The sequence below is a fragment of the Terrapene carolina genome, unplaced genomic scaffold (genome assembly GCF_002925995.2).
Source record: "Terrapene carolina triunguis isolate 2854851 unplaced genomic scaffold, T_m_triunguis-2.0 Scaffold85, whole genome shotgun sequence".
NCBI lineage: Eukaryota > Metazoa > Chordata > Testudines > Emydidae > Terrapene > Terrapene triunguis.
The window spans coordinates 30,942,341-30,966,273 of NW_020664436.1; the positions used below are offsets into that span (position 1 = coordinate 30,942,341).

Consider the following 23,933-nt stretch of genomic DNA (forward strand, 5'->3'; position numbering starts at 1 on the left):
CCCGGACTGGTGGCCAGGACCCAGGCAGCATGAGTGCCACTGAAAATCAGCTTGTGTGCCGCCTTCGGCACGCATGCCATAGGTTGCCTACCCCTGCTTTAAATGTTAACCATTTTATTTTAATCTTTACATTGTACTGTTATGACCTGAGAATTCTACTGTATCTGTAAAAAATGGAAGCAATCACTGAAATAGGAACCAGAGCCAAAATATAAAAGTTCACAGTTTTCACTATTTTCTCCATCATGTCTCTAGCATGCTAATAATTCACGAAACTAAAAACTAAGATGTAAATACTTCACCTCTTTGCCCTACAGATGTCAATTAATGTCCATCTAGGTTTAAGGTTAAGAAATTCTAGTTATTGGAAAATGAAAAGTCTCATTTATACATGTGCATCTTTGAACAAGAAAATTAAAACAGTGCACACACTAGTTCGTTCCTGGTGCACACAGAAAGCCTTTATTACATCTGATATGAAATCTCAAAAGGATTATTTATTATACATGGAAACAGATTACAGGAATCACATCTAAAGAGACATGCACAAATTGACCCATATAAACCATGCCAACCTAATTGAAGTAGTTAGTAGTACATCAGCAACTACTCCATTTTGCCTAAGATTACTCCATGGCAGCAGCCAAAGGCTCAGTGTTTAGACTGAGGTACTGAGACAGAGAGCTGCTTCCTCAAACTCTTCTGTGGGTGGCAAAAACAGGACACAAGAGCTCCCTCTTTTTCAGGACCCTAGAATGCCTGCAGGAGACATCCAACCCCAGCCACAGAAATGTCACCTCCCAGGGGATTAACCATTGCTTTTTAAAACAAATTAAAAAAAAAGCAGCCGCGATCGCGATCAGCTCTACCGCCACCGCTTCAGTCTTCGGCAGCAATTCGTAAGCTGGTCCTTCGCTCCGAGAAGGAGTGAGGGACCCGCTGCCGAATTGCCGCCGAAGAGCCGGATGTGCCGACCCCCTCCCTGGGCCGCCCCAAGCACCTGCTTGCTGGGCTGGTGCCTGGAGCCGGCCCTGGCTTGAGGACAGGAGGAACTGTTGAGTTTCTCTACACAGCAATGCAGGAATTGCCGCCGCAGTCTTGAGAAGAAGGTTGGAGTTGAAGGGGAAAGACAATTCTACTTACAGAAGTGTGTATTTTCAACTAACAAATCAAATAATCTAAGAAGCAGAAACTTGAGATAGAAGCTACAGCAGCTGGAGGTATGGAGCATAAATAACTGATTTTAGGAGGAAATCAACCTGATAAAACATTTCCATTTATTGATTTATATTTTGAAGATGGTCCCACAAGGAAAAGATATAGAAACTTTTTTTTAAATGCTTATATGGGCTATAACATCCAATAGGGTTAAAAAGATATTATCTACAACATGTTTCGCTAGTTTAAGTGCTCACATAGACAGAAACAGTAAGCAAGTAAAGCTTAAATAAATCTAAAGATATATTCTTCATACTAAGTGTACACAATGTTTGAGGCTTTTAAACTAGGCCTTCTTTAAGTTATATGTACCCCCCCAAAAAATTATTGAAATTTTGACAAAAGAGTAAAAAATTACTTGCCTCTACCTCCAAAACTGCTGGATCAAGGTTGCCTCTGCTCTTAAAGGAGACCTGCAAAGGAAAAAAAACATTGGGCTTGTGCCCTACTTTGCTTCTTTAGGATGTTTAAAAGAGGCGTGAAGGTTTGGTTAAGGTGATTTTTTCTGCTTATTTACACTCGAGATTCAGGTCCTGTCTAGTCAGGAAGACACCATGATGAACAGAGAACTAATTACAAGACAACATCACAAGAACCAAGAGGGAAAACTTAGCAATTGAAAGGGAAAGCGACAGTTACACTGTTTAAATTTTGTTTTCTTAACATACTTCACTTCAATGTCTAACAATTTGGAGAAAGGATGTTGTGTTAAAATTCCAATATCCCCATGCCTTCGATTGAGTTGTGAGAGCTAACATTATGCATCTTCCGAAACATGCTGTAAGTCCTCTAGAAAAACCAGGGGAAACCAGTGAGAACATTTGATATTTCTAAGGTAAAAAGCAAGCAGAAAATAAATATTTAAAATCACGTTCAGGCCCTCTTTATACATAAAGCAACAAGAAAGAGTACAAGCCCAATTTTAAATATCCTTTGCAGGTTACCTTCAATCAAAACATGATAATGGGAGACAAAGGAAGAAACAGGACATGGTTGACTAAAGGCACCCAAACTGCGTATTCTCACTGTTCACTAACCTTTCTTTGAAAAAAAGAGAGAAAAGTTTGCATATATGTACTGGCGATAACCAAAAAACAAACTTCAAGATCAGTTTCCCTGAAATATAGCAAACAGTTTCATTTCTGGTCTCTAAGAGCAAGCTGCCAATTTTTGGACTAAAATGGAAATTCAAGCCAAAGTTATAGAATGGTGGTAAAAGTAGGGGTTATAAGAGGATAGCTGCAACCTTAACTATGGAGTTATTTCTGGTGCCTCAATAATCCATTAAAAACACTGATCATATACCCTTGCATAAGAAGTATAATGCTAAAGCATCAGTGTTTGTCAAACAGATGCCGCTAAAATGTGTCTTAGAAGATCTGACTCTTAGGGCAGGTCTACACTAACCCCCCAATTCGAACTAAGGTACACAACTTCAGCTGCGTGAATAACGTAGCTGAAGTTTGAAGTACCTTAGCTCGAAATTACCTCCGTCCAGACACGGCAGGCAGGCTCCCCCGTCGACTTCGCGTATTCCTCTCGTCGAGCTGGAGTACCGCAGTCGATGGCGAGCACTTCCGGGTTTGACTTATCACGTCCAGACAAGATGCAATAAGTCGAACCCAGAAGTTCGATTTTCTTGCCGCCGAACTACCGGGTAAGTGTAGACCTACCCTTAGTAGCAAAAAAATTAAGTGGCTGTCTTAACTGCACATTACAAATTTTAGTTATCCTGAAAACAAGTTTATTACAACATGACAGAGAAATTTCGTACAGGAATCCCATAGAAAAATGCTTTAAGAAAAGTCCCTAGTACTGCTTCCATACACTTATATTAATAAAAATAGAGAATGAGGGCATGAAATGTAATTACTCCTAGGGAAATAAAGGAAAAGAAAAAACTGCCAAAAAGTATGAGCAGGGAGAATGAAAAGGAATTTTAAGGAAACAAAAATACGATTTTCTTTTATTCCATCTCTACTTCATTGCAACTAACTTCCACAAGAGCAGGAAATAAAACCAAACTTTAAGAAACTGAATGTTTACTCAGAACAGTTTAATTTCTAGTTAAATTCTGAAAAGTGCAATGTTCTAAGCTAATATAAAGCCATTTTGTCTCAAAAAGCTAGGGTTGAAAACACTTGTGGAAATTATACAACTTATTTCCCCCTCTCTTTGGGGAAATGGTACATTGATCCTGGAACAAGAGAGGGGCTTGCTCTTTCTGGTTTATCCAGGTGCTCATATAGTGGTATCTGAGAATCTCTCAAGTATTCAAAAATAGAAAAAAAAAAATCCCTTTTGTCCTTCCCAGCCTGTAGGAAAATTAACTTGATTAGTTTACAGGGTTTATGGGAGGGGGTTATTATTATTATTACTTGGTTTGAGAGAGCGGTTGAGTGTCACTGTGTGTCTATGTATGAGTGAAAAATGTATTTTAAAGAGCTTTGCATTTAAATCTGAAAGTGATGACATCCAAGGGTCATTTTAGTTAGAGCTGTCCTACCAAATACAGAAATATATTCATATTACAATTTCATCAAAAAGCACTAGGCCCAGAAGCTAGATCAAAAGTCTGATGAATTTTAACCTTTCAAAAATACTGCATAAAACCAGTATAAAAAGAGGGAACAAGTACAATTTTTTAGAAAATTCTGTGCAAGTTACCTTTAGAAACACTCAATTTAAAAAACAAATCACTTCTGTCACAAAATATTTTACCTATCATCATTACTAGTAACCCTTAAGATTCCTATAACTGAAATAGTTTAGAGCAGGGAAAAAACCCTCATTCTTATTCCAGTTTCTTTGCTTTGTGTTTTTGATACCACTTACTGTTTGTTCAAGTATTTCACACATTGAAAGAGAGAAAAACACTTAAAAAATATGAAAAAGTGATTGTGAACCCCAAAGTTAGTATTGGGACACAAAGGCAGGTGTAGTAGATGAATCTACTTTTAAGTCTTTGAGACTGATTAATTTCAAAGACAAAGAGGTGGGTAGTTACACAACTGTACAAATTAAGCAAGTGGTTGTGAATACCTTGATAGTTTCCAAATCTGAAGATCAGCAAATTACTTGTTTTCTTTCATAGAGACTGTACTTATTTATATGAACACAACACCATAATACTTGTATGCTTCACATACATTAATTTAGCCACCCCACCCTACTGTAGTAGGGAAGTGTCTCATTTTACATATAGGAAACTGAGGCAGAAAGACTGACTAAAGCATTGGCATAGGAATTCTGTGCCATAGCTCGGAACTGAACCAAGATATCCTGAATTCCAGTTCACTGTCTTAACAGAACATCTTTCCTTCTATTAATGAGTAATTTATTTTAAAAATTACTTTTTTAAATGAGAAAACATCTTTGAAAGTCAGGGAGTCCTGAAGAGATTTGCTACAACAACACACACAACTACTAGACCATATACTGAAAGTTCTCTCTCTACAAACCACCTGGTCTCTTAAGAAGAGACATCATTAGTAAGGAATACACTTAAAACGATTAATCCTACAGAGTGCCTAAATCATAGAATACTATTATACATCAGCTCTGTGAGAAAATTGTCAGTCAAAAAAATGCCCTAGAGATGTATTCCAATTACATAACAATGATGCTGGTAAGTAAACGAACAGTATAAAAAGCTTCCTGTCACTTTGCTGCTCTCACCATTTCTTACACATGGAGCTGGTATAAGGTTTAAAGTAAAAAATACTTTAACAGAATCCCTATGCCAAACTGCCCATATTAAATATTTGAAACTCAGGCTGAATTTTATAAAGCTTTCCTATTAAATGATCAACACTTCTTAACATCTAACAAGTCACAATATTATAAATTATTTTGCATGAGAAAGTAACTACAGCTATTGTGCTAATCCACTTAAGTATCTGATATTGGTAACATTTGTGCTTAGCTACTGGAACATTCAGGAATGCACAATATTCAGGAAAAAGCTTTCAGAGTAAGCTAAATTCTCTGCAAGATGTACATACTGTAGGAATACTACTTACCTGTAATTTTTTTTTTGAAGATAGGAGTTAAATATATCCCAATCTTGTGTTCCTACTCATGAATATGATCAAATCTGGAACGAACAGTAGCAAAATCTGACCCACTAAATTGTCTAAGCAGATGAACACCAGCCTCATGCGTCTATGTTGTTTTGATCAAATTTTAAAAAGGGCTTAGTAAATAAATATTTCTCAACTTCGGTGGGGAATGAACAGAAATCTACTTTAGGGCGTGGCTACACTTGCAGATGTAGCGTGCTTTAAGTTAAACCAGCCTTCGTAGAGCACAGTAGGGAAAGCGCTGTAATCTGTTCACACTGACAGCTGCAAGTGCACTGGCATGGTCACATTAGCAGCTCTTGCAACAGCCACAGAAAGCAGTGCATTGTGGGAGCTATCCCAGCATGCAAGTGGCTGCAACGTGCTTTTCAAATGGGGGGGGGGGTGGTGTGTGTTGAGTGTATGTGGGGGGAGAGAATGGGTTTTTGGGGGGCTGAGAGCATGTCAGCATGCTGTCTTGTAAATTCAGAAAGCAGCAGACCCTTCACCCCTCCGCCCCTCTCTCTCTCTCTCTCTCTCTCTCACACACACACACACAGCATTCCACAGTTATGGTTGCTTTGTCTTGGAGCAAATAAGCATGCCGGCTGGAGCTTTCAAAGGGCATATCCGCATTCCTGCAGCGATTACAAAACAACGACAAGAGTGGCCACTTGACTTAAGGGGATTATGGGACGGTTCCGGAGGCTGATCAGAGTGCAGTAATGCACCGTCTCGTTCACACTGATGCCTGGGCGTTTCAGCCAATGCGCACCAAGCGTTAATCTTCTTGCCGAGGTGGAGTACCAGGAGTGCTCTAGCCCTGGAGTCAGAGTGCTCTACGTGCCTTGCCAGTGTGGACGGGTAGGGCGCCCGGGGCTGCTTTAATGCGCTCTAACTTGCAAGTGTAGCCAAGCCCTCAGTCACTATGTACAGAGAAGAATCAGGCATACAGTTTGTCTTCTCCAAATACAAGAGTTACAACAGATCCGACAACGAGAAATGACTCATGCAGGTATGTCCCTGGAAGAACAAAGCATTCAAATACTGAAGACTTGTCTTCTGGAAGAAAGATACCCTAGACAGTGAACAAGAACATTTAAATAAAAATGTTTAAAAAGTAGGCTAGTCTCAATCAGGTAAACATACACTGTACAACTTGAGAGGAGACAGGAGGGGAATAAATGAGTTGAGTCATTGGACCATTACAATTCTCTCTTTTTAAAAACATGTCACTGATAAACCAAAACTGGATTAATGTCATGACACAAAAGGTGTATACAGTAATACACATTTGTTTCATAAATATAAATAGAAAACTATACAGTAGATCTGTAAATCTGCTGGATGGGAAGTGATGGAAGCCTGGCTACCGTTGCTGGCATTACTCTACCTAAATGAACTTTGAAGGTGAACAGGATCTTTAAGTGTAAATGATGTTAAAAAAATCAGAATGAAAAAAGCAGTCAGACGTATTTTTAGATGCAGTTTGATGGAAGATAGGCCAGATGAAACCTATTTGCTGATGTAAACTTATTTGCTGGATTAACTAACTGTTTGTTTCCCTTCCAGCCTATTTTACATCCAGATTTTTGGAGGGCATCTCTGAAATGGTGATGAGGGTATGAGAAATATATTAGAGTAATTAGCCACAATGTCACTGTAACACCATGTTTGGGAAAAGATTTCAAATGCATACATGTACCGCAACTTTTTATAACTATGTAGTGTGGATGAACCACCAAAATGTGAAACTCACTTATACGACAAAGGACAAACTGAAAGCACTATCACCTGAAAAAATAAAGTAAGGAGATATAAAATCTGACCTAACAAATCTCCTGACTTTAATATTTTAAAATGCAGTAATCCCGACAAGATGACCTGCAAAGGAAAATAATTGTTGGAATCCTATTTTGCCTCTATTATGCTTTAAAAAAGTATAAATATACCTTCCCCACCACAAGAGTTATTTTCTGCTTACTTTTACATGATAAATATGAACTCTTGTCTTTTGCTTATTTTTACATTATGAAGTCATCCCCGTCCCCCCGGAAGTCTCTACAAAAGAAGAACAGTATTGGGACAATATCACAAGAGATTAGATACTGAAGTATGAGCAATTTTTAGATGTTAAAACATTTTGTTTGTTTTAGTTTAACAACTATTTAACTCAAACCCCTAACAAAAACTCCAAGGAAAAGTTGTATTTTATAGTTTCAAAACACCACTTCTCTGACTGACAAATGAGAAAAGTTCTCACTCCAATTCTCTAAGCCTCCAAGTATGCCAAAATATAAACATGGATAATAAAATTTTATAATCCTGATATTTAAGGAAAAAGAAGAATATTTTAAAGTTTTCCACAAAACCCCCTTCTCTCCCCGCCCCCAAGGGGAGTGTCTCAGTGTCAGGGCAAGGGGTTGGGGCATTGGAGAGGGTTTGCGGTGTTGACTCTGGGAGGGAGTCTGGGTGTGGGAGGGGACTCAGTTGTGGGGATTGGAGTGCGGGAGGGGGTGTGGGCTCCGGGCAGGGCTTATCTGAGACAGCTCCCTGGAAGTGGTGACATCTCCCCCTGGGTCCGGCCAATAGGAGCTGCAGAGCAGGCACTCATGGCGCGGGCAGCACACAGAGCCCTCCTGGCCATCCCTGCGCCTAGGACCCAGAGGGAGCTGTCGCCACTTCCAGGGAGCTGCGCATAGCCAAGTAGGGAGCCTGACAGCCCTGCGCCAACCAGATGCCTGGCAAGCAACCCCAAAACTTCGGGACAAATGGTGTCCCGATCGTACATCGGTCGGGATGCGGGACAAAGAGTTAAATATCAGGACGTCTGGTCAACCTAACTGCTGGATGCAGTACAACTGTTCTGTTGGAACAGACCCATAGTCAATAGGTGCAGCTACATTGTGAAACATGTTCCACAGGACCCAACCACACAACACACTGTTCAGAATGCTAAATATTTGTACCATTCATTTAATACAGACAAGATCTGAGCCTGAGTAGGCCACAAAAATCAGACTCATTAACTATGATGGTGCAAGGGGTACACGGCAGACTGAAAACCTCTGCCACTAAAGCAAGTTCCAGGGCAAGCTTTCATGACATAAAGGAAGAATCCTCCAGAAAGTATTTGAAAATAGAACATTAGGAGCATCACTCCTGATGTACACCTCTTGTAGTGATGCACATCTTCAGCTCTGATCATGAAAAGATGTGCTGGATTTTTCACTAAGTTGTGTGTAAATCTTTTAAACATGACAATTTACAGAAGTTAGTCTCAAAGATGGACTATTTCAAGGAGGAGACCAAACTTCAGTTTCTAGGTACATTTTACATTCTAAAGATTTTTGTCTGTTAGAATTGAAAGAAATTTAAGATCACATCTCTTTAAAATTTCCCCAGAGCTACTTTTTTCAGGCTTCTACATCAGATTTCAAAAGTGAAGCCTACAATTTCACACCGAGCTTTCAGACAATTTAAAAACCAAATTCAGGGCAATTCTAGGGAGGGGTGTAGATATAAAAAAAATGCAGAAAATGTTTTGGCTTGCTCACCTTAACTGGTATTTTATCAACTTGAAGATGAAAATAATATTGGATCTCAGTGGAAAATTTATATTCTGTGAAGCTGCATCCCTGACGCTGCCACCCATCTGGATTCCCAGCTCTGCTCCCCCAGTGCGTCCTGACTCAACAGCCCTCTTACCCTATCTGCTCCCCAACTACTGTTCATGCCAGAAATGAGAGTAATTTGCCCAAGAAGCAAAATTTCCAGCTCCACTGGGGAGGCAACTTCCTAAGGATTACCACAAAGTGAAGCCTATCTCTAAGGAGCCTTACAAGACTAGATAGGAATCCATGTAGCAAACTGTAGCACATATCCAAGCATGGTGGGAAAATCTACAAGGGTGGTTAAGACCACCAGGGAAGGCATGGGTTTCATACATGCTCAGGGCTGAGGATGTCTTCTGGTGACAGCGACAAACTCTAAGAAAAGAAGGAATATTTTTCCAATCTTAAGCTTAACATGCTTAAAATTGGGAATACTTTCAACACCGAGGAAAGGCTTCCTCTCCACTATATTCCACATAATTCCATCTCCCTTCACAGCCTCCATACATACTGATGTGCAAGAAGTCTATAGCAGAGAAGCTCTACTGCAGTGACCAACCTTATTATGATGACTCAACATTGGTTCAAACAGGGCTGCTCTCTTCCAGACATAATATCTACATATCAAGGCTACTTAAGCTTTTGCTGATAATTAAGAGGGATTTTCACTCATTACATATGAAAACCCACAACGCACACCTCAAAATCTTATTCAAATGCACAACCTTAACTCCAAGCTAAGAAAAGTTTAGGAAGAAATTAACAATTACATAGTTAAAAAAATAAGTATTAAAATAAGTATTAGTCAAGTATCTGCAGCTAACAAAAATCAGTTACATGAAATCATGTATTCGACTGAAATTGAGGCATGTACAATATTAGTAAACAACTTACAAAAAAAGAAATAATGTATTCATCTAGGACAACCCACAATCAAGAAAGAGAGATGAATCAATTTAATCTGAAGCTAAATGTTATACTGACCCATTCCTATTCATTACAAATTCAGCTTCCTTACTTGTCTGTAATACTTGAGAGGAAATTGGGAGACCAACTAAAGAAACCACATGGAGATCACTTTATGTTGAAGATGTCAGTCTACAAAATACCAGTTCAACCAAAATCCTAGGTCATACTACCCATTTTCCCCACAAAAACTCTGCTTTTCCTATTTTTAACAACTATTTGTATATTCACTTTAGTCATGCAATAAGTTTGACTTCTAATAGTTATCCCAGTATGTTCTCTGAAATGTATCGATCACTTATATTCCCAACAAAACACTTATCAAAAGATGAAAACCATAGCAAATGTATACATCTTACATCTTCTATTAAAAGCACTGTCTTTAGGTAAGTCATTTTAAAGTTTCTTTATATATCTTACAAACATCAACTAAGATTATTAAAACATTTTTCAAATCCAGTTTGCTTTTCACCAATTATGCTTTTTGTCTGCTTTCTGCATTTTATTCGGCGTGGACATCAAAACCAGACTGGTCAGTTTTGAGGTGTATCATTCACTGACATAATGCTGTGCTTAGCTTTCAAACACTACTGGAGAATGTTTCAAAGCCTCATAAAACATTGCTACTGACACTAGGTTTGTAAAACTAATTTACAAATGGTAAGTCTAAAATTATGTGATACCATACTTTTATTTAAAAGTATAAACCACACATGAATACACAGAAAGCAATGAAGAGTATAAAATATGCATTTTGGTATTTCTAAAAGAATCTCATTCAGCAAAAAATAAATATATAAAAGCAACCAGCATTTGGCTAGGCATATCTTTTGAAAGTTTCCTAGATTAAGATGAGATGAAACCATTATGATCATCTAGTCGGATTTAGCATTTTCACCATATTCCTGCATCAGGACTATACCTTCTGGCTGAATTACACTATTTTTTTTTTTAAGAAAGACATCCAATTTGATTAGAACACTTCAAGTGATGGAGAATTCACTACATCTCATTAAGCTGTTCCAGTGGTTAATCATGCTCTCAAAGATTTTAATCTTTCTTTCAAATTTGAATGTGTCTAGCTTCAACTACCAGCCACTAGATCTTGTTATGCTAAATTGGAGAACTCTCTAAAATCAGAAATCTTTTCCTCAATGAGGTATTTATAGACAGTGATCAAGTCATCTTTTAAAACTTCTCTCGGATAAACTAAATAGATAGTTTCTTAAGTCTCTCTCTGTAAGGCAGGCTTACCAGACAGTAGTCATTCTTGTTACTCTATTCTGAATGCTTTCCTATTTTTCAAAGTCCTTTACAAAGTCTGAACACCAGAAGCAGACACATTCCAGTAATAGTCTCTCCAATGGTACATATATTTTAATACTTTCTCTCTGTACTCCTACTCAATATTTCCATTTAAACATCCAAAGATGATGTGAGCTCTCTTAGCTGCAGCATCACATTGGAGTTTACGTTCATTTGGTTATCCGTCATGATCCCTAAATCTTTCAGGGAGACTGTTTTCCAGGATATAGCACCCCATCCTGTAATTGTGACCTATATTATTGCTTGTTCCTAAGCTCAAAACCTTCCTTTTGGCTATATTAAAATGCAAGTTTGAATGAGCCCTGTTTACAAAGCAACTCAGATTACTCTGTTCAACTGACTTGTTCTCCTTATTTACCACTCCACCAATTTTTATATCTGTAGCAAAGCTTTTATATTTTCTTTCATATCACTGATAATGAATACATACACACACACACACACACACACACTAGCACTGAGCCAAGACTAGATAATTAGGGTACCCTACTAGAAACCCCCTCATTTGACCGATTCCAGTAACAATTCTGCTTTGAGATCCATAAATTAACCAGTTTTTAATCCATTTTGTGTGTGCACATTGACTTTGCATAGTACTAATTTTTTTATTAGCATATCATGGAGTAGTAGGCTTTTATAAGGGAATTGACTTATATTGTAAGTCAACAGTTACTTTTTAATAAAATTAAAAGTTTAGTTGATAAAGGTATCAGATTTGTCTGACAAATTGTGTTTTCCATAACCCAGGTATACTGGCATGTTAACAACCCAGATTACATTATTGACTGAATCTCACATCAACTATTCCAAGATTTTGCCCAGAACTGATAGACTAACTAGTCTCTAGTTACCTGGATCAGCCCATTTAAAGAATGGTAGAAGATTTTTGTGAAAAAAATTATAATTAAAAGTCACTTTCTGAAATATAGATTTGTCCTTGTAAAAATTTATCAGCAGCTGTAATTTAAAACTTCTTTAGACACCACACATTAGCTGTTCTGATACGTAATACAAAAACATAAGCTAAGGTGTGATGACTATTCAATTTGTGGGATCTAGTGATAATTCAAACCCCCCAGTCATATTAAGATAAAGAAAAAGTATTTTCCTCTGTAAAATTGTCATTTTAACAACTATTTCAATTTCTATTCTAGTCAATGGAAAATAAGTTAAATCATTGCTTCAGAAAGGATCTTTACTCACTTCCATGCCCTTAGATGAAAGGAAGTGAAATGGAAGATTGGATTTTTTAATGTTTATAACTAAGTAATAGAATTCAGTTCCAACTCCTCATCTTTAAAATATTTGATTTTGTATTTAATGGATATTTAAAAAATTAGAACTTTTGTAAAATGGTCAATGATTTTGTTCAACTTTTTGTCCAGTTCACGATTAGAAAATCTTGCAGCTAGCTTCCTGAAAGGGACAATCTGTCCGGACAGACTGATTTTTGGGGACTACTAAGTAGACCAGCGGTTCTGTACACAGAGGTCTTCCGGGGGGGCATCAACTCATCTAGATATTTGCCTACTTTTACAACAGGCTACGTAAAGCACAAGTGAAGTCAGTACAAACTATAATTTTATACAGACAAAATGAGCAAGTAATCAATTTTCAGTAATAGTGTGCTGTGACACTTTTGTATTTTTATGTCTGATTTTGTAAGTAAGTAGTTTTTAAGTGAGGTGAAACTTGAGGGTACACAAGCCAAATCTGACTCCTGAAAGATGTATAGTAGTCTGGAAAGGTTGAGAACCACTGAAGCAGACAGTCAAGAATGTTCAAATACAGATTAATCAAGCTTGATGGATTCTTTAAAGGTTTTTTTCATCCAAACTGCTGAGTAGGCAAGAACCCTTAGATTTCATATGATACACTTACTCTTGCGTGGGCTAGCCACTCTGGGAGAATGCCTTATTACAACTCAAAGTACTCCAAAAATAAGTTACAAGGGAAGTTGGAAGCATGGCCATAAACTCTTAGACGTAGTGACAAAAGATGACTTGATGCCCTTGTCCTTGCCCACACCATCAGACCTCCAAAGCCATGTGACTTCAAGAAAGGCCCATGCTTCCTTCCCTGGCAACTGACCATTGTTGCTGGGTTCCATCACCTCATCATGAGCCAACAACTAAGACACAAAAAATCCTGTAGCAACCAGGAGACTGGCTAGCTAACAAACTGAAGAAGCTGAGAAGATCACTTTCTATGGCAAGCAATATTCTATAAATGTTTGAAACGTTTTAAGATTGAAGAGTTCAAATGATCATCTTAAATATACAACTGAACACCTGTAAATCCCCAAAGGACTGCTCCTAAATTGCTCAATGGCAGCTATGACTTAAACTGCTTATTCATAAATTTTACACTTCCATGCTTTGCATTACAGGAGTTTGCATATCAACACTCAGAAATTTTTGGTTTGTTAAGCTGGATTATCAAAGTCCTCCTTATAAAGTGTATGGAAATATCTGTAGCCAGCCATCAAATCAGGGGAGGGAGAGAACCAAAACACTTATTAATGAAAGACGAACAAGGTGGTTTCTTTGGGTTTATAAGTAAGTCTTAGCAAACTCAACTGGAAATTTTTCCCCCTGCATGTTCCTTGTTTGACCGAACTGTTTGAATACTGAATTGGCTCCCATATTTTGTGTGTTTTAGAAGTCAACTTATAAACAACCAATTTTTAGATGTTGCATAAAAATTGTTTACTGATGTGAAATTATTGTATTTTAATCTATTTTATTTTAACCTAGTTATTTGGATTTTTGGGGGGGCAACATGTTTGTATAGCTTTATTTTAGTTTACAGCTAGGTATAGTTAATAAAATACATATAAAATTGGAGTTGTGTGTCATATCAATGTTTCTTGAATTAGATGCCTGGGAACTTTAAGAACTAGAGAACTTGTGGGGTAATTAACTAAGGTAGCCTTCTAAAAGGAGGCTCCAATTTGATGTTCTCACAAACACACAAAATGCTTTTCTCCAGCTTTAAAAAAATGAGAGAACAGTGAATCAGGGAACAAAGACTCAGAATACAATACACTCCAGATGTGACAAATTCACTCTAAGAATTCAAGTGTTGATGTTCTACTCTAAGGCCTTGTCTATACTACCAAGTTTTGTTGACAGAAGTTACGCTGCTTTAATTAAAGCACTTTAAACAAACCAGTGTTACACGTCCACACTATGCTCCTTGTGTTGGCAGAGCACATCCACATTAACAGCTCTTGCATTGACGGAGAGAGCAGTGCACTGTGGGTAGTTATCCCATTGTGCAACAGGCCACAGGGTGCTTTGGGAAGGGTTTGCAATGCCTCATGGGGCAGGTAAAGCATCACATGATGCAGGTTTCTCAATCTCACCATTCCATGGGCATCCTGCTAGATAGCCAGATGCTTTTCAACTGAAGTTTATGGGGGACAGGTGGGGGGGAGGGGGAGAGAAGAGTGAGATAGGGAGCGTATGTGGGGAGAGGAAGAGAAACAAATTGTGTGTTGGGGAAGTGTGAGAGAGACTGTGTGTTGGATTGTATATTAGAGTGTGTGTTCAGGCTATGCAAACTATTTATGGGATGTCTCTTTTTTCTCTGCCTATATTATCAACAGCTCGCTTTCCTTAATTATATCATTGCTCCTGATACTGGATTATACATGTGATGGTGGTCCTGCTGTCTCTCTATATCCTCAATAGGACATTCTTGAATCTATGGTAAAAACACAGAAGAAAAAAAGATTACTCACCTTCTTGTGACTTGGTACCTCGTTTGTTTGCTGTGACATTGCCAATGAGTACCTACACAGTCTTGCCCTGAATGAATATGAGGCAGGAACTGCTCACAGGCATGGAATATTGTGCACAACTCAAATATGTTTACGTGTAACCTGGAATCATGGGCAGTCCACAATCCCTGAGACTACAGGTCACTCAGATGTGCTCCCCACCCTGTGGCCGAGGTATCCATTACCAAAGTGATGGAAGGGAGAGGGGGAAAGAAGGGAACTTCTACACACATGGTCTTGGACTGGTGGATGAGCCAACATCCTGTCCAAAATGCATACCAACTTGTCTAGGAAGTGAAACTGAGGACGACAGAACGACTTGAGCCAAGCCTGCAAAGCCCTGAGCGGTCACATATGTACATGCATCTACTTGACGATGATCCTTGAAGGACACACCTGGGAAGTGGCAGGAATGTTCTGGCAAAAGTCAGACTCAGGAACTTTCTGTGGCCAGGATCGATACCCACATGGAAGCAAGCATCCTGTAAGTCAATGGCAGCATACCAGTCTCCCAGATCTAAGGAGAAGATAATTGTAGCCATGAATACCATCCTGCACCTTATCTTCTTTATTTGTTCAGGCTCCAAAAGTCTACGATGGGACTGAGTTCCTCTTCGGTGTTGGGTATTAGAAAATAATGGGAATCCACACCCTTGCCCTGATGTAGAAGGGTCACCTCCTCTACGGCCTCCAAAGAATGTAAGGTTTGCATTTTTTGTTTTAGTACAGACTCATGAGAGGGGTCCCTGGAGATGGACTGGGTAGAAGAAGAAGGGAAATAGAAAGGAAGTGCAAGATATATCCCAATTCCACCAGGCTTAGTACCCATTTGTGCAAGGTGATGGACTACCACATATGCAGAAAATGGGATAACCTGTCCCAGAAAAGTGGGGAATGGCCAGTGAGATCCTGGTCAGGTATCATGCTGTCTTTGACATAAGAGTCAAATCAGCTGCTTTGAGTCCTGAAGACATTTAGATGAAGAAACCAAGGAAGTAGAAGGCATTGGCTCTCTCTTCTGTGACCTTTGCCTCCTCTTAGATTATCAGCCTCATGGAAGACATAATACTGCTGTCTAGGATGTTATTGAGGATTATATTTTGTCCTTTTTATCACCTGCATCTAGAGGTTCAAAGACTTCAGAATTCCTCTCAAGGCCTTCAGAGTATGCAAAGTCTCATCTGTTTTAGATGAAAGCAAGATACCTCAAAGGGGAGGTCCACAATTTTCTGTTGCACCTCCACAGGAATCCTCAATGACTGCAACCAGGAGGAATGATACGTAGTCACTGCCCATGCAAAATCCACCATGTCCAAAGAAGCCTGAAGAGCTGATTGAAAGATGAGTGTCACTGAGGGATGCCTCAAGTAAAACTGGACTCTTCCCAATTAGAGAGTCATATCTCCATAACAGAACATGGTGATTAGCAATAAGAAATTATAAACTCATCGTAGAATAACTCATTCGAACAAAATGGTCACATTTTTGGAATCTGTCTTTGCAGATAGCCATCGCCTAGCCCTGACAGCTTCTCTCATTCACCGCATACATAACTAATGAGCCAGGTGCGGGATGTAAACAGCATAGTTCAAATCCGAAAGATGGAACCCAATATTTCCTTTCTGCTCATTTGGCTACAGGTGAAACAGAATAAGGGATTTGCCAGAATATTTTGGCCAGCTACATAATGACCTTATTTATAGGCGGGACCATCCTTCCTGCCACTGTGGGATGGAAAACTTCAGTGAACTTCTCAGTGTTCTCTTCCACTAGCTCGCCCACTTGAATGCCCCAAAAAGCTGCCATTTTCCTGAGGACCTTTTGATATACTTTACAGTCATCCGGTACTGGAGATGAGATCTCCAATATTAGAGCCTCATCAGGTGATGAGGAAGATGCATTAAGCAAAGTAGATAGCTCCTATGGCTGTTGCAGTACCAGAACTGGCTGTGGCTCCAGAGAAGGCTGAAGTAAGTCCTGTAACTTGAGAGTCCAAAAGCTGAGCAGCACCAACCAGCACACGTCTCTCGATACCAGCAGGAGAAGGCTCCCTCCTGGAGGATCTACTCATATGAAATATTGGCAATGTAGACCTGGATGCTGGGGGCGTCCCCCTATGGCATCCAACAGGCCACTGACGGGGACGTATGGTACCAGGCCTCAGGTATGTCTGTCCCAAGCATTAAACACTCTGGCTGAACTCTTCTGAAAACAACACTGGTGAGAGTGGAATCAAGAGGAAGCTTAGACTCTCATTACAGATATACCTGAGACACTACTTTGAGTCTGACAAGGAATCAAAGTAATCCAAGAAGCAGGGTGGCACGGTACCAGGAAGGGGTCCTCAGCGACCGAGATCTTGATCTACGTCAGAGATGCAGCACCGGAGGAAGCATGGATGGCTTCTTAGCTGCTGCTAACACACGAGGTGCAAGGTCCGGGTTCTGAACCAAACCAAGAGGAGATAGAAAAATGGCATTAAGCCCAAAGCTGGTGGCCCTAGAAAAGGATTTTCTGTGCCCACGAACTGGGGCCTTTGCCCTGAAGTAACAGTGATGGTGGTAAACAGGCATAACAATTACTGGTCATGGCATAGACCAGGCCTGCACAACATGCGGCCCAGGGGCCGCATGTGGCCCGCGTGGGCTCACTGTGCGGCCCGTGGGGGGTGAGTAGGCAAGCAGCGGGTGAGGGAGGGGGGCTGAGGAGGCGAGCGGGTGGGCAGTGGCAGGGGGTGAGTAGGTGGGGGGGGGGAGGGGGGGGGGGGGGCTGAGGAGGCACGTAGGTGAGCCGGGGGGCTGAGGAGGCAAACAGGCGGGCAGTGGCAGGGGGTGAGTAGGCGAGCTGGGGGGGAGGGGGGCGCTGAGGAGGCGAGCGGGCAGGCAGTGGGGGGGGGGGGCTGAGGAGGCGAGTGGTGACTCGGTGGTAGACCTGTTCTACTGATCTGGTCTGGCTCCCATCCCCTCTCCAAGGGTTGCAGCTGTCTGGAGGTGCTTGCCTTCCATGTCTTCCTCATTCACACCTCATTCATTCAACAGGGCAATTGATTACCAAGTGGGGGGAAGATCTTATTCTACTCCTAGCAAAAAGACAGTTTTCTTTTACCTTAATTATACTACCTTAGGGGCCCGCTATAACATATTACAAAGGTTCAATACTGCTGTTTCGGTGGGGCGGCGCTAGGGAAGGAGGGTTAGTTTCCGCGGGGCAGGCGGTGCTGGGGGAGGGTTTGTTTCGGGGGGGCTGGGCGGCGCTGGGGGTGGTGGTTTGGCAGCGCTGGGGGTGTTGTTTCCGCGGGTCGGGCGGCGCTGGGGGGGGGGGTCGTGTTTCGGGGGGGGGGGGGGGGGGGGGGGGGGGGGGGTCGGCGGGGCCGGGGGGTTTCAGCCCTCAGCTGTTTTCTTTGGAGTAACATGGCCCTCGCCGCTTTACGCGTTGTGCAGGCCTGGCATAGACCCTCCGGCATAGTCAGCGTAGACATGGGCTGCTGTCCTGTAGCGATCAGGGATGATTGTTCTGCTGCCCCTGAAGCAGCAGCTAGTCTCAATAGTCCCTGAGAAGGCGCCAGAGTCAACAGATCAGGGGTCTCTGAATTAGGGATGTAAATCAAGTTTAAAGTTAACCATTAAACGATTAAAATGATATTGTGTAACTGGTCAACTGATTAAAGGGAGAGGGGCCGGGGCTGCTCCAGCCAGCTGGCCAGCCTGGGAGCAGAGCTGGGGCTAGGGTCAGGTGGTGCAGTTGGAGCTGATCTGGCCAGCTCGGGGATGGGGGTTAACAGTTAGGGTTGGTTAGAGGTAAGATTAATGCTTACCAGTTAACCATTTAATATTTCACATCCCTACTCTGAATGAGCCAATACCAGAGCGATGAGCCAAAGGATGCTCTCTACCGTTGGTACTGGAACAACCTTCTATGGAAGAGTCCCACACTCTGGACTTCAAAGAGCCTGATGCCAACTTCTGCTATGTTTCTGAGGCCGGGTCTGCTCTGATGTCTTGTGCATCAAAGACTACCCTCCCGAAGACAGGAATCTCCTGCGGCCTCTCTCTGTATCCACAGCTCAGGGAACACTCCAGGAAGGAGACTTTTAAAAGCTTGCCTTGGATGATCAAGGGGGCTCTGATGCCAGTGTAAAAGCAGCCTGCATCAGAATACATGGGAAACTCTCCTCTCTCAAGCTTAGTCTTGAAGCTGTGACAAATGAAGTATGTCTCTCTAACATGGCCCTCACCCAAACATTTGAAGTAGGGGGAATGAGGGTTACTGACAGACATAGGCTCCACCAGTACCTGGCGGGGTCCACAGACCCACCAGACTAGAAAAATCAAATTGAGAACTAAATCTGAAAATGAAATACAGAATGAAAATAAAAAGAATGTCAAAGTACTAAATCTGAGAACCAGTGGGTAGAATCAAGTCGTTTTGTTCACAGGGAACACAAACACTCAGACCACTGGTGATAGGATGGAACTGAAAGAAGAGCTGGGCTGTTTTGCCTTTGTTTTGGAGCATGAGGAGCTCGCCTAGATGCAGGGCTGCCCCCATGTGTGACCATCTTTAGGAAACAATGTAGAACTTTAGTCTTTGAGAAAGTCCTTCCTTCTTAAGTGCTGCTCAGAACACAATGTCCCCATTCTATTCATAAATACCTACCAACCTCCCTCCCGCAAACAAAAACAGACTCCAAGCCAAGTTTTGATCCCTAAAATTGAGACATGCCGAAGATTCCATGAAGTTCACTAAGAACTTCTGCACTGTTATCGGATTTTATGTGGAACTGGCTCAGATACTACCGTGATGGGCAGCAGTATAAAATTCTAAAAATAGATAATTGACAATTTTGGCATTAGTCATCTAATTTTGTCTGTCCAATTTGAAAAGGCTAGGGCCTGACTTTTCACAGTATTTAGCATTATATTGCACTTTATATGTTCAGGGAAGAGCTCCCATTGACCTCGGTTGTAGATGAGTGCTTAGCACTCTGCAAATCAGATCCCAGGGTCTCAAAAAAATGAGAAACACTAGCCAGCTGAAATTTTGGTCTACATCACTTGTGCAGCATCACATAGGAAGAATCCAGTTCTTGGATGGAGGGGGTCCTATATAACTTCATTCACTAGACAGCCCTGATTCATTCCCAGACCACACTCCATCCTGTGCACTGAGAGAGGCAGGGGTCTTTTGGAAAAAATAGTGTGTGTTCATGAAATTAAAAAGTGTATCAATGCATATGTACAACGAAAGCAAATTAAAGATCCACAGGCAACCTTAATTCTGACATTTATTAATTTTTGGGTGCTTAACTTTGCAACCATAATAATGATCTTTTGATATAGTCTTTTTGGATGTAATTTTCTATGTTTTTCATAAAGTTAAATATTGAGAAAAAAATTCCACCATATTGGCCCTTGATATTCAGAGCTCACCATAACATTACCTTGTCTAGGTTTGGTAGTGTCATTCATGTGTCATGCCACTTAAACCACTGGATGCACATGCTGAAGACAAACAGATGAGCTCCGTGATCCAGCAAACCCCACATACACAGCATGACATCACAAAAAAATGTCCAACTGTACTGTCTATCTGCTGACAGAATGAACTATCCCAAAATGTTTGGACTGACAAGAGAGGTGCATTCTCTCCACCTTACAAAGTCAACATAAAAATGACTTTCAATGGAGATGGGAAAATTTACAGGCAAGCAAGCTTTATTTTGACCACAATCTCTCTTCTCACACATATATTCAGCATTAAAAAGACCATGTGGTACATAAAAGGGAAAATGAAAAAATAAAACAGTGAATCTATAGATGGGAAGATTTCATTGAAGTAACTGTATATAATAATTTCTAGCCTCACTGTGGCATGCAACCAAAACACAGACCACACACACAAACCAAACACACCCATACTACTGCACCAGAACAATCTTGTTTCTTTCTGACTGCAACATGTTTCCATAGATAATGCAGAAATTCTATTTCATACCTTATTTTAAAATAATCAAACAGCTTAATTAAGAAGGACCTCTGAGAAGCCGGTGGCTAGTGACAGGCTGACATGTCAATGTTAAAGAAATGAAGTACATCATAGAAAAAAAAGGTAAGAACAGACTGACAGCTTGGAGAATGGAGAGTCAAGATGAGTAAGATAACTACTTAGGCTAAACCATCTATTCCACCTTGCATTTTGTTGTGATGTGGGGAGTAAATTTCCCAGATCTGAAGAAGAGCTCTGTGTAGCTCGAAAGCTTCTCTCTCTCTCTCTCTCACCAACAGAAGTGGATCCAACAGAAGATATTACCTCTCTCGCCTTGTACCTCTAACATCCTGGGACCGACATGGCTACAACTATACTGCATGCAGCCTAGAGAATGTTCATAGGACCTTTAAAGATGTGCCCATTTTTATTCTCGTGTCTTATTTCTCATGTAAATCAAAGATTTCCATCTAGGTTCTTCAATTTCTCAAATTAAATCAAATCTACTTATCACATTAAATCAACTTTCTGATCATTTAAAAATATTTTTATCTCAAAATTGTGTAGGAAATTCACTATGATTACTTCTGAAAGACAACTTGAATCTGCTTTGTGGGAGAGGCAGAAAGGGGCAATTTGTCAAAGGTTTAGGACAAAAGAAAGCCTATTCCCAAGATATTGATTGCAGTCATTGAGGTAAGTGAAGAAAGACTGGGGACCTCTAGGAAGTGATAAGAATAGGAAGCTGAAGGTATACCACAAACCTACCTAAATGGTTTTCTCCTCTACCAATAGGGCATGGATACAGATAAAAATGTTTAATTTTGTGCACACAATTAGGCAACTAAGTACATATTTAGGCACCTTAAGTGATCTGGTTGTTCAGAGGGGATAAGCACCCAAAACTCCCTCTGGAGTGGTCAGCACCCCTAAAAAAATAGGGCTACTTATTTAGGTGCCCAACATTAGGAACCCAAGTATATAAACTCTGGATATAACTGATATGCCACTATTAACTAAGTCTGGAAGTTGCCATTAGAGTACACATCCTACTTACAGTTATCAAGGGCACACTATATTCCTTTTCTCTAGGCCACTTTGTAAGTATTAGTTCTAATCTGAACCATAATAACCAAGAACAGGACAAGCAGATGGGATACTTCATTTGCCTATTCGTATTAGGAATAGAAATTCTTCATATTAGAAAAATAATTTCTTCAAATTTATTTTCATATGAGCTCAAAGATTATACATTTTACTATAAAAATGACTATTGTTTTTAAAAATGTTTACATTTTCATGACTCCAATGACTGAATGGACTGAGGATTTGTTTTGGGGGAGCAGGAAAATTTTGCCCAAATTCCTAATGTTCCCCATTTTACCCTCTTTATTTGGATGTTTAAAAATCCATAACTACTTTTTATAATGTAGTCAAGCTATTTAAGACTAACTTTTTTAAACCAATAGTTAAAATTTAACTTAAACATTTTAAAAAGAAAAGCTTTTAACTCACATTTATAAACAAATATCTGAATTTAAAATTGCAAAATATCTGTCTGATGTATTTACTGGGTCTGTAATAAGAAGTCTGAAAATTATATTTAGTGCTGCACTTTTGGCCTATCATATTTCCAATAGTTACATTACATGACAAAAGCTGTGTGAGTCTAAGGCTTGGTCTACACTAAACCCCCAAATCGAACTAAGGTACGCAACTTCAGCTACGTGAATAACGTAGCTGAAGTTCGAAGTACCTTAGTTCGAACTTACCTCGGTCCACACGCGGCAGGCAGGCTCCCCCATCGACTCCACGGTACTCCTCTCGTCTAGCTGGAGTACCGCAGTCGACGGCGAGCACTTCCTGGTTCGACTTCTCGCATCCAGACAAGACGCGATAACTCGAACCCAGAACTTCGATTGCCAGCGGCCGAACTAGCGGCTGGGTGTAGACATACCCTAAGTGGTTTTGCTGACATTTGCAACGTACAAGTTTTCTGAGAAAAGCACTGTCTCTTCATATGTGCTGGTACAATGTCTAGCGCCAGGGGCCCCAAACTTAAGGCCTTGTCTACACTAGAGAGGTTTGTTGGCAAAAGGCAGCTTTTGGAGACAAAACTGGTCTGTTTTGGTGACAAAACAAAACCACCTTGACAAGAGACATAGGTTTTTTTGTGCCAAAGCTTTAGCAGCAAAATGCCAGTGTAGACACCGTGCTTGGTTTTGCCACTATAAATGGCCTCCAGGAGGTGATGTCCATGCTGACCGCTCTGGTTAGCAGTTCAAACTCTGCTGCCCTGCAGCCAGGTAAACAACCTTTCCCACCCCGCCCTCTTTAAAGCCCCGCGAATTTTTGAAGTTCCACTTCCTGTTTGCTTGGCCTGCAGAGCTCACATTACATCTTCCCCCCTAACTATGGTGGCTCTACGCGGCAAATGCTCTCCCGCTTGGACCAATGTGGAGCTGCTGGATCTCTTGAGTATATGGGAAGAGGAGGCTGTCCAGTCCCAGCTGCGCTAAGGCAGTAGGAATTTGGATACCTACAGGCAGTTTTTTCGTGGCTTGTGTGAAAAGGGGTACAACTGGGACACGGTGCAGTGCAAAGAAGATAAAGGAGCTGAGGCAGGCGTACCAGAAGGCAAGGGAGGCAAACCATTGCTCCAGTGCTGTGCCCAAGGCCTGCCAGTTCTATAAAGAGTTGGATGATATCATCAGTGGTCCACCAAGAACCCAGTGGACACTTCAGCGGGGCTTGAGGTGGTGGAAAGTGGACCTGACCCAGAGGAGGAGGAGGAGGAGTTATAGGATGCTGTGGAGCCGACGGTGGGGTCGCCAGGCCATTTAAGAACTGTTTTAACTCCAGAGCGATCTAGCCAGTCCTAACACTCTCAGTCCGGCAAGCAAGAAGCAGGAGAGGAGACGCCTGGTAAGAGGTGTGTGTGTGTGTGTGTGTGTGTGTGTGTGTGTGTGTGTGTGTGTG

At 40.9% G+C, this 23,933-nt stretch overlaps 1 protein-coding gene across 9 annotated transcripts in view; it reads right to left on the reverse strand.

The window, feature by feature from the left end:
• The window catches only part of QKI (QKI, KH domain containing RNA binding), a 299,835-nt gene that overhangs the window by 105,297 nt on the left and 170,605 nt on the right, over positions 1 to 23,933 (reverse strand). For 5 of the 9 annotated variants that reach the window (XM_024194740.1, XM_024194735.2, XM_024194733.2 and 2 more), the window contains exon 4: positions 1,581 to 1,631. The exons of the other annotated variants lie outside the window; for them this stretch is intronic. In XM_024194740.1, the coding sequence (XP_024050508.1) occupies positions 1,581 to 1,631 (51 nt within the window). The remainder of the gene's footprint in view (positions 1 to 1,580; positions 1,632 to 23,933) is intronic. 9 annotated transcript variants of the gene reach the window in all.